An 11114-nucleotide genomic window follows, 5' to 3' on the forward strand; every position below is an offset into this window, starting at 1 on the left:
AGAGAACACACGGCTTTAGGCGCCTGCTGTGCTCACCCATGATGCAAAAAGTAACTTTCGCACCAGCAGAGTGGAACATGAGACCATCTCCAGCTGTCTTAGGGGAGCGGGTTGTAGGATGGTTGGAATAAAAACAAAAACTCAGGGCCGAACCGGAGTCGAACCGGTGACTTCGGGAAGACGGTCTTGGTGAACTGCAGTCCTACACTCTACCACTGAGTTACCGGCCCTTGAAGCTGTTTCGATGGTTAATAGTGAGATATATCTTAATATATACCCTTTTTTTTTTGTCAAGTAGTGAGGTCGACTACCGACATCCATGCGATGTGTTGAGGACATATCAGGGATGAGGGACAGTGGGTCTAGCTTCAAAGGTCGGTGATAGGTTGCAGCTTCTTCCCACGTTCTACATCGGAAATGATGCGGTCTCAGAAGACTACCACACAACGCTTGCTACCATCTCATAGAGGTAAAGTACAGGAAATACATATATGGGTATCATCTTGCGCGTCACATCGCCATGCCATGCGAAACTATCTAAAACTCTAATTCCTCAACTTCCATCCCACACTCCTCACACCTCTTCTTCGTCATACCCGTCTCAGGGTCGAGTACGCTCCGGCCCCACTCGTGCTCATGCCTATCGTATCTGCCTTTGATCTTCTGCCCGAATTGCGCGTCACCGCCATCATCCGCCAATCTCGCTCGTTTGTACGCTTCTACTCTGGTGCGCTTCTTCAGATCCTCGAGCTTGTTCTTGAACTTCTTTTGTTTCCGCTCTTTGCTCACTACCTGTCTTTTCGCATACTCCTCGTCCAACGCTTCTGCTGATCCCCATTTCTGTGGACTAAAAGCGTACGCTTCGACTTGGAGACGCAAGAACAGTTGCATAGGGTGGAAAAATTGTTTGTGCGGGTTCGGTCGTTCGAGGTGAGGCAGGAGTTCTTCGTCTTTGAGTTCGGGATCGGTAAGGAGGTAATCGTCTCGCGCTTCGGTTTTGGTGAGGAGCGAGTATTTGTCTGGGAGCTTCTCCTTGCAGATGTTGCACACGCCGATGCCGAATATGTCCTGCCATTTCCAATCGATCTCGAGACTGTTACATTCCCGACATTTGCCCTTGACGTCGCGTTTGCCGTCGCCGTATTTGCCTTTGAACGTTCCACTCTCGATCTCGGCATTCTCAGCAGCCTCAAGCAGTGCCGCTTCTTCATCCTCTTCTTCCTTACCATTGACCGTGTCCAAGATGGAAATACCAGGCTCATATGGTCCTGCCCTGTTGGCACGAAGCTTCCGTCTTATACGCTCCCTTTCCCACTCTACCATTGAGACGCCCTCCGGTTTCTGCTCTTCCTTCTGTTGCCCTTTCCACATCGCCTTGTTATGCGGGTCGTCTACGGTGCTTAGGAAACCACCCTTCGTGTCCGTCATTTTGCTGAAATCATAATCGATGAAGTCCGATCTCGCGTATTTCTTCGCCGGCTGGATGTAGTCGTTTGACGGTGGCTGTATGAAGCCATTCTGATCGCGTTTTGCGGGTGATGCTGCTGCAGCGTTGCGGAGAGTCGCTGGAGTTTGTGCGGCTGTGATAGAGGAGTACGCTCGTTTGGCACCGGCAGCCGGCGCTGGTGAGGGGTTTGATGCTTGTGCTTGATGCGCCTGCGCCTTTGCCTTCAGGCGAGCCTCTTCCATGCGCCTGATCTGCTCGGGGGTAGGAGGATTCGGCGGCAGCCTGCCCGCTGAGCGAGTCGCTCGTGGTGGTGTTGCCGGTCGGTCGGACATGGTGAGGTGATGAGGAAATGAAAGATGAGGCTCTGATGTGCTCGCTCTTGTTCGAACGAGTGGGTGCAGAGGTTACTGCTTACACGGCTGTCGGCGTGCAGGTGGCGGATGTCATCGGGGTTAGCTAGGTTGAAATGCGGCACCGAGACCCTTGTTCCTGAACAATGATGTACGCCAAGGGATCTCGCGATCTGCGCCTTCCGATTCGCGTCTCAAATCATTATCCATATGCTAATGAGCAGAGAAGTTTGCAAAAAGCTATACTTTTCCGATGATGACATATCCATGTCGTCTTGAAAAGGGCGGTTTGCGGTGCAGCGCCCTTACCAATCCACTATGACTCTTACGTGTGGCTGTGACCGAACAATCCACAGCGTATGTTATGACGTTTCATGGCTCACTTCACAGAGCAAGCCCAAGCACAAGGGACCGCCTAGATTAACACAAGATCGTTCCACACAATCCTGTCGCGATCATCATCACAATTCTCTTCTCATTCCCATATCATGCCAGACGCGACCACACGTGCGCACGTGGCGAGCCCTCCGTCGGCTTTGCTAATCCCTGCCGCCGATCTTCACGAAAATGTCCAAGCCTCACCACCAGAAGACAGCGACTACAGCAGCGACGAGCCCATCACAGCAGCCGCCAGACGAAGAAAGCGGAAGCAGCTTCGCAAAGAAGAACGCAAACAAGAGAAGCAAAGACACGACTCCGCCCTTCCAACGCCCACGCAATCCGATACCGAGACTCCAGCGAACCAACTCCGCAAACCTTCCAACAAGTCACCCAAGCAGAACAGCAGACTTGCTGCTCAATCTGACGCCTCGTCTATAGCTCTACCACCAGAAATCTCAATGGCGAAACCTGCTGCCCAAACCGCCTACCCTCTCCTCGTAGCCTCCATCGGCAACCCAGGCTCAGCGTATGCCAATACACTACACTCCGCAGGCCACATCGTCACGTCCGCACTCTCCGAAGCAAAACGCTACGATCGCTTTCAAAAAGGCCTATCAGGCTTGGTATCACGGCCTCCAGCTACACATCTGGCGTTTGGTCTGACAGGGTATCGAAGAGTAGCCACGGACAAAAGCACAGAAGATGACTGGACATTCTGGCAATCCACATCATTGATGAATGTCAGTGGGAGTGGTGTACTCCGGGCATATAACGAGTGGTTACGTGGTATACGGCAGGCCTCCGGAAGTGCGACGTTGGAAGGCAGGCTAGTAGTTGTACACGACGAACTTGAGTCTGCGCTAGGCAAAGTGACGATCCGCGACGGTAGCGCCAGTGCAAAAGGTCACAATGGTATAAAAAGCTGTCAACAAAGTCTTGGAGGAGTAAAGTGGTGGAGAGTAGGCGTTGGGATAGGGAGGCCAGAGAGTAGAGATCCGAATGTCGTGAGCAAGTATGTGTTGGGCAAGATGACGTCGTATCAACGGGCACAGTTGGAGAAGACTGATGTACCCGTTTACAAGGCATTGGAACTTATTGCTGCGGGGAAAAAGTAAGGATTTTGCATAGACGGAGGAGCATTTCCGATGGCGTTTGGGACGATACCCCATTTTTGCATGATAGAGCGCTCTGTACAAGATGCATGAAGCAATGTATGAATATTCCACTGAAATATGTAAACGAGGAAGCATGTGAAGGTATCGTGCAATGATCCAGAACCCAATAGCCATGATAATCCTGTACTCCGGAGAAAATGCAACAACACACTCCTGGTATCCAATGTTCGGACCCACGGTCAAGATGCAACAATCGAAGGACCGGCCTTCCTCAACTTCTTCCTCTCTTCAAGCCGCCTTCTTGCTTGCTCTTTGCGGTCAACAGGTAGCATCTGGCTACGATCGTGCTTCACTTGTGCAGAACCCTCTGCATGGTGTGCGGTGATCTTCGAGAGGTCGAACTTGGCATCGGTACGAGCGGGGTGGGAGGACGCGTCAGTCTTGGGTTCCTCTAACTTCTGCTTGTCGACTCTCTTCGACGAAATTGATGTTGCCTCAAGCTCTGAGACATGGGTGGCCTTCTCGGTCGTACGTTCCCTGCGTCGCGTAGGTTCAGCTTTCTTGTCGCTCTTCTCAGGCACGGTAGCCTTCTCGCTTAGCTTAGTTGTCTCTGTTGATTTGACCTGCGATACAGATTTCGACACTCGATGTTGCTTTGGTGGTGGATTCCATTCAGGTCGTGAATACGGCTGACCAGTAGAGACGGGTAGAGCCATTTTGTCCATCTGGGCTATCGAACTGTTGATATCCATCCAGGGATCGAGACCTGGTGATGGCATCGGCAACGGACTGGAAGGCAGGATGGCGGCAGGCGACTTTGGCGCATTGTTCTCGTCGGCCGGGTCTGGCCTGCGGATTTTCAGTGGCGATCTCTGCGGTTGCTCTTGCTGAGGCTGTGCAAGCGCCTTCTCTAGAGTGATTTCAAATGGACGTGCAGGTGCACGAGGCGCTCTGCCTAGGATGATGGAGGCTTCACCCTCTGCCGTCCCTAGCCTGGACGGAAGCGCCGGTCGGTTCAGCGTATCGGGGATAGTACCACGGCGATGACGGCGGGGCGTAGGTGATGCGTTCTCTTTGGTAGACGAAGCCATGCTGTTGTTCGCAGCGAAAGAAACTCCAGGGTCCACGTTCAAGTCACGCGCAGGTGATCGTGGATGATCTCTGCTAGCATCCTCGTATATCTCGAAGGGAGCCTTGTTCTGTTGAAGCTCAGAGGAAGGTGTTGAGCCTGACGCTTCTAGAACGGTGATTCGGGCTTTCAGCGCTGCGATTTCGATACTCGAAGACATGCTCTCGGCCATGGCTTGACGTAGTCGTTCTTGAAGGTCTTTGTTCTGCTGCTCTAGATCCCGCTCTCGTTGTCCGTACCGCTTGCGTTCCTGCTCAAGTCTGGTGGATAGTTCTGTGGCCTCGCCATCCTTCTTCATGGCAAACTTCTTAGCAAGCTGCTGCTTCGCAATAACCTTTTTCATCTCCTTTTCGCTGTTTGCCGCGTAGCTTTCGTACTGCTCCTTCCAGTATTTGCCGGACTCGGACCGCGGGGCACCCAGATCTATTGTAATGTCGCTGTCGTCTCGCGCTTTGGGCTTCTGGCCCGACTTTGTCTGTGTCGTCGTTCGCGCGTCGAGTAGGGCTTCGGTGAGGCGGGTACGCGGTCGTTTGTCGCTTCCGGGGTCAAGCTTCAGGTGCGTACCAGATGTCCACGGACTAGGGAACTTCCCAGGGCAGTCGTTGGGTATACCAGTCTTGCCAGTGTTGTCGCGCTTGCCTTCGTTATCCACTACCTGCGACCCGAATGACACCTGCTTCCTTCCCTTGCTTGCAGTGCCTGGCGTCATGAGGATTCCGCCGGGCTGTTTTGACGGCGAGATGGGTGGTCGGCTCTGTTTCGGTGCGGGAAGCTCGAATTTTGCGTTTGCTGCATCTATCCTCGCCTTCCTCTCGCTCTTCTTCGAGGCATCTTTTGCTTCCTCGGGCGCGGGTGTTCCAAATATGGCATGCTTGAAAGCCTTGACGGCGAACTGATGGGCCGGCGTCTCGGGAGGCTCGATAAAGGTAGACTCGTAGTTGTTTTCTGGTCGCTGTTAGCAAGCCACAGGACGCGCGTAACACAGTGCGACGTACCAGGCTGGAGATCTTCTATCACATTGGTGATGCGCGGGCCTGTGATCCAAGAAAACATGATCGAGCGTGGGGCGCCGTTAGAGGCGGGCGTCGTGGTTCAGGAGCGTTGGTGGAAGCGATGGCGATGTCGATGTCGCATGCGCTGGGTGGGTATATGCGTGTGTTTGTTTGGCGGATTGTTTACTCGCAAAAAGCGAGGGCCGAGAGCGGATTAGACGCCTTGGTGCACTGGCTGTTATCGCAAAGGGTTCGCAAACACGTCCGACACACTATGCGATAGACTGCTAGCGCATTGCCAGAGTGGACAAAGGGGCGATGCTGTTTGTTGTTCCTGCTGCTCCATTTCTCGAGCGACAGGCGAAAGTCGCGTCCGGCGGCTCAGCTTGCGCCTGCAGGGATGGCGCGGAACAGGCCCATGGATGGCGGGGCTTCGCCAACATATCGCCCCCACCGACCGCTACTCGACGTGCGCTGCGCTGGCCACGAAGTCTCTATCGTCATTCTCAACATCTTTCACTGCAGTTTCAACCAGTCGACATGTCTGCAGTGTGAAGGGCAGCGGCTACGGCTGCTAGTCTCTCCGTCGATACCCTATATGACGGCCTTTTCAATCACTCACCACTAGCCCACTATGGCACCGCTAAGAACACCAAAGAATAAGAAACAAACGCATAATGCATCTACGCCGACAGGTACGCCGACTGGCGACGATGAGATGGGCCCAACCAGCCCGTTCGGAGAATCGCGACCCCCGATGGTTGCGCAACCCTCCGAAACCTACGAGAAGGCACAAGAAGATGAGCGCGAAGTCTTGAGGGCTGTCTTCATGGACGACTATGAAGAATCAGAAGCCAAAGGCGCATGGAGCGTAAGTCACAGCGTTTCAATGTTACCACGATATATCGATTTGACCCACGATGACTCAGTCTCAGTTCAGGGCATGCGCTAACTCGAGAGTAGAAGACCACAGATCGTGTATTGCGTCTGAAGTTGTCATCCTTTTCCAACGAGAAGATTTCCATCACACTTTGTGCTAAACTCACAGCTACTTACCCCAAGACGCTACCTGAACTCACTCTAGAAGACGGCGGCAGCCTAAGAAAAAGCACTTGGGATCGGCTCTATGGCCTGCTAAAGAACCGACCTCGCGAACTGGTCGGCGAGGTGATGATCTACGACATTGCGACTGCCATCCAGGAGATACTCGAGGACGAGATTGCAGTCCGCGAGACGGATGGAACTTACGAGAATCTGGATGCCGAGCGAGCAGTGCAAGAAGCGGCTGCAGTCGAACATTTGAAGCAGCAGGAAGAAGAGCTGCAGAAAAAACAGGACGAGAAGAAGGCCGAGGAGGAGCGCCTATTGCAGCAGATGGTAGGCGACGAAATGCGCCGGAAAGACCTGATGGCAAAGCGCAAGAAGCATCGTGTGTCCGCCATCACGCCGCCTTCGTACTGTCCCAGCGGCGAGAATGTCAACTACATTTCTTTCGACAGGACTATTACCGTTCAGCACGAAGACACTATAATCCAGTGTAGCGGTGTTGAGAACCCTCTCCCTTTCCATTCTGGCCCTCTGACAGAACAGCTACTGGTCAAACCGGCTGGGAGTTCAGCGATGCTCACGCTAGTATTGAAGCGGGTTCGAGTGGGAGACGGAAATACTACTGCTGACCCTCAGTTGAAAAAGGCTATTATGGGGTTCGAAGACGAGATGGAAGAGATCAAACGATTACGACAAGGCGCCATCTTGTCCGTGCTCGACTTTAAAGTTGAGCATCTTCCTGACTTCGGGTGGGAAATCAGTGTCCTCATGGAACACGCCGACAAAGGGTCCCTAGGCGAGCGACTTGCCGACGATGGGCCCTTGCCGGTCGCACGAGTTCGTTCCTGGACCATTGAACTCTTGGAAGCACTAGACTTCTATCACCGCAACGGTATAGTCCATAAGCGCGTTCATCCGCATAACATCTTGTTCAAAAAATCTTCTGGTGGTGGTATAACAGTGCTTCTAGCTGATGCTAGCTTCCAAGGTACTTTGTACCACCTGCACAGCCTGTATCAAGACGTACAACCGACAAAACCCCTAAGATCTTTCTATTGGATAGCACCGGAGCTCTCGCAGGATGCGCATCACACTCGCAAGACTGATGTATGGGATTTGGGAGTCACCTTCCTTCAAATGCTGTTCGGGTTTGACGTACCTGGCAAGTATAACTCGCCCAAGGAGTTGTCCGATATCCTTGGCTGCTCGGAACCATTGCAAGAGGTCTTGCGCAAATTCTTCAAACCTGATCCCAAGAAACGACCGTCCGCCTTCGATCTCATCCCCTGCGAATTCTTGCGTGACAATGTGGATGTATATGAGCGACCTTCCACTCCTGTACGTTCTAGAAATTCGTCGACATCTTTGGGCCGCTATAGGCTACGGCGTGAGTCCTCGTCCGGAGTTGTCCCATCCTATTCACGATACGCCAATGACTGGGTCGAGCAAGGTCGCCTGGGCAAGGGTGGATATGGCGAAGTCGTGAAAGCTCGCAACAAAGTCGATGGTCGCCTATACGCCATCAAGAAAATTAAGCAAAAGTCCGCGGCAGCACTGAGTGAAGTCCTCTCGGAGGTCATGCTTCTATCAAGGCTCAACCATAGCTGTGTGGTACGGTATTACACGGCCTGGCCAGAAGCTGAAGCCGATGACGACTACGACTCTGCAACATCGGATGGAGATGATTCTGACTGGGAATCGGACGTTTCTCCAACGACGACAACAACAGATGGCGGTGGTCACGGAAAAAGCGGTGGTGGTTTAGACTTCATCAGCTCCAGTGGATATCCTAAGATCGAGTTCGGGTCCGACGATGAGTCAGAAGATGACGTTGGTGCAGTGATCTTTGGGTCTGATTCAGGTAAGTAGTATATGATCTGGCCTTTCAAGTATTCGCGGGCTGACCTAGCTTAGAAGATGAAGCTAGTCTGGGATCGCTTTCTCCAGCGATAAAAAAACGCGCCATGTCCGATTCGATGCCTGCAAAGTCGTCGAGATCAATCTTGTATATTCAGATGGAGTTTTGTGAGAAACAAACTCTTCGAGATTTGATTCGCACAGGTCTGTACGACGATCCAGACGAATACTGGAGATTGTTCCGGCAAATCCTTGAAGGGCTCGCTCACATCCACGGTCACGGTATCATACATCGTGATCTCAAGCCCGACAACGTCTTCATTGATATGGCCAAGGTCCCTAAGATCGGCGACTTTGGACTAGCTACTAGTGGACAATACCAGAGATCCGATACAAAGTCTTCCAACGATACACAGGACGGTGGCGATATGACGCGAAGCGTAGGCACAGCGCTTTACGTTGCTCCTGAGCTGAGCTCTAGTGTTATCGGTGACTACAACAACAAGGTGGACATGTACTCCATGGGCATCATCTTTTTCGAGATGTGCTTTCCCCTGAGGACTGCCATGGAGCGCGACAAGGTTGTTCGGTCGTTGCGTGAACGAAAACATGATCTTCCACAAGAATTTGAAACGCCCGAAAAGTCTTTGCAAGGTGGCATCATCAAATCGCTTATCAGCCATCGCCCTTCGGAGCGGCCAGGATGCACTGAGCTCTTGAGAAGCGGTAAGGTACCTGCTCAGATGGAGGATGAGGCCGTCAAGGAAGCTCTCAAAGCCCTTTCAGATCGCAACTCGCCGCATTACGCGAAGATGATGGCTGCTCTCTTCTCACAGAAGCCTGACACCCAAGCAAAAGACCATGCTTGGGACCTCAGCGCGACAACCCAGACGATAAAGGCCAACGACGTGCTTCTACAAAATCTCGTCAGGGACAGACTGGCCATGGTATTCCGGAGCCATGGTGCTGTTGAGATACAACGTCAGGTACTATTACCCTGGTCAGACCATTATGCCGACATCAACGTCGTGAAGCTTTTCGACCCTTCTGGAACTCTGGTCCAGCTACCCTACGACCTGACTCTGCCCTACGCACGTAGCATTGGTCGAGGTGGAGTCTTTCTTGAGAAAACATTCACGATCGGTCACGTCTATCGTGATAACTACACCGGAAGCGCTCCACGTAGTAACGGCGAGGCGGATTTCGATATCCTGTCTTATGATACGCTCGATCTTACCTTGAAGGAGGCAGAGGTTCTCAAGGTTGTTGACGAGATCATCGACGAGTTTCCTTCATTCCGGTCGACGCAGATGTGTTTTCACTTGAATCACGCGGATCTACTAGAAATGATCATGGATTTCTGCAGGATCAGCGTCCCAAAGCGCGCAGCGGTCAAGGCGGCCCTTAGTAAGCTGAACATTGGGAAGAACAATTGGCAGTCGATCCGCAACGAATTACGATCCTCCGATATTGGCATCCCATCGACCTCATTAGACGACCTGGCGCGTTTCGACTGGCGCGACACTCCAGAAAAAGCATTTGCGAAACTGCGACGACTATTCGAAGGCAGCAAGTACCTCGAAAGAACGCATGCCATCTTCGCACATCTGAGTTCTGTCATTAATTATACGAAGCTGTGGGGTGTGAAGCGCAAAATCTACATCAGCGTGTTGAGCAGCTTCAATGAGAAGTTCTACTCAGGTGGCATTCTCTTTCAATGTCTGTTCGATACAAAGCAGAAAGAGGTGCTTGCTGCAGGCGGACGGTACGACAAGTTGATTGAAGAATACCGTCTGAAGGCCTCCAGTCACGCGCAACCAGCAGCTGCGTCCCATGCTGTAGGTGTGAACCTAGGATGGGACCGGCTCGTCAACTCCATGAGTCGATACATCAAGAAGCCTGAGAAGTCGAATTTCTTACGGAAACATGCCGAAGAAGATACTCCATCTATCTCTTGGATGCCACGACGCTGCGACTGTCTCGTCGCTAGTTTCGACCCCAATGTCCTCCGCTCTACCGGCATAAAGATGGTAGCAGACCTCATTGCTCATGGTTACACCGCCGAACTCGCTGTCGATGCGCACTCCATCGAAGATATTCTGCGTCACTATCGTGACGACAGGCACAGCTGGGTCATCGTGATCAAGCACGGCGTCGCGCCCGATAAGCCTGAGTTGAAGGTCAAGTCCATCGCAAAGAAGGAAGACACAGATCTGCGCAGCGCGGATCTTTTGAACTACCTCCGAAATGAGCTCCGAGACCGTGAAGAGCGCGAAGGAAGCGCAGCCCGCCTCATCAAAGCCGCACCGCCAAGCTCAAGCAACACGACCAACGTACCAAAATCGAATGTTGACGTCCTCATAGCCCAGCACCGGTCAAAGAAGAGCAATAAGTGGTCCATTGTCGAGGCTGCACAATCGCGCTCCTCAGACCTGCTCTCCGCTTTCCAATCTGCACCCATCGCTGCCATCGAAACAAAGGAAGAGGTGATGAACCTTCTCAAGGAGACACGTCTCAGTGACCCAGACTCATGGCGTTTCTTTATTCAAAAGATGCCGCTCGCCGAAAGAAAGTATCTGCAAGAGCTGCATGACCTGCTGCTGGGTTATAAGGCGAGGTGGGTTGAAAGCAAAGGGGAAGGGGGAGCAAACGGGGAGGGACCTGTGGGAAAGGCCTTTGTGTACAATTTCAGGACTGGAGGATGTCTACTCTATGATTTGGAGAGTTGAAAGGTGCAAATTATGAGCATCAAGCGAAGTATGAACATTATGAATCACGAATGATAATCAGCCTCAT

At 52.4% G+C, this 11114-nt stretch overlaps 3 protein-coding genes across 3 annotated transcripts; 1 reads left to right on the forward strand and 2 right to left on the reverse strand.

The window, feature by feature from the left end:
* Positions 1 to 441: 441 nt before the first annotated feature.
* Positions 442 to 1867, reverse strand: ACET3X_008522 (uncharacterized protein). Its single transcript, XM_069454704.1, has one exon. It carries the CDS (start codon positions 1777 to 1779, stop codon positions 538 to 540), a length of 1242 nt encoding a protein of 413 aa, XP_069304124.1. The 5' UTR covers positions 1780 to 1867; the 3' UTR covers positions 442 to 537.
* A 343-nt stretch (positions 1868 to 2210) lies between these two features.
* Positions 2211 to 5755, reverse strand: ACET3X_008523 (uncharacterized protein). Its single transcript, XM_069454706.1, has 2 exons — positions 5418 to 5755; positions 2211 to 5367 (listed from the first exon to the last, which is right to left on the reverse strand). Exons 1-2 carry the CDS (start codon positions 5473 to 5475, stop codon positions 3533 to 3535), a joined length of 1893 nt encoding a protein of 630 aa, XP_069304125.1. The 5' UTR covers positions 5476 to 5755; the 3' UTR covers positions 2211 to 3532.
* A 293-nt stretch (positions 5756 to 6048) lies between these two features.
* On the forward strand, positions 6049 to 11047 carry ACET3X_008524 (uncharacterized protein; the record flags this gene model as incomplete). The annotated part of the gene is made up of 3 exons (XM_069454707.1): positions 6049 to 6285; positions 6378 to 8322; positions 8376 to 11047. 3 exons carry the CDS (start codon positions 6049 to 6051, stop codon positions 11045 to 11047), a joined length of 4854 nt encoding a protein of 1617 aa, XP_069304126.1.
* Positions 11048 to 11114: the final 67 nt, after the last annotated feature.

The sequence above is a fragment of the Alternaria dauci genome, chromosome 8 (assembly GCF_042100115.1).
Source record: "Alternaria dauci strain A2016 chromosome 8, whole genome shotgun sequence".
NCBI classification, from domain to species: domain Eukaryota; kingdom Fungi; phylum Ascomycota; class Dothideomycetes; order Pleosporales; family Pleosporaceae; genus Alternaria; species Alternaria dauci.

Excerpts from the sequence above, each read along its gene's own strand:
- ACET3X_008523 (XM_069454706.1), bottom strand. The coding sequence starts at position 5,475 with ATGTTTTCTTGGATCACAGGCCCGCGCATCACCAATGTGATAGAAGAT. Across the intron at positions 5,368-5,417 it reads GATAGAAGATCTCCAGCCTG|AAAACAACTACGAGTCTACC; the intron begins GTACGTCGCACT and ends AACAGCGACCAG.
- ACET3X_008522 (XM_069454704.1), bottom strand. The coding sequence starts at position 1,779 with ATGTCCGACCGACCGGCAACACCACCACGAGCGACTCGCTCAGCGGGC.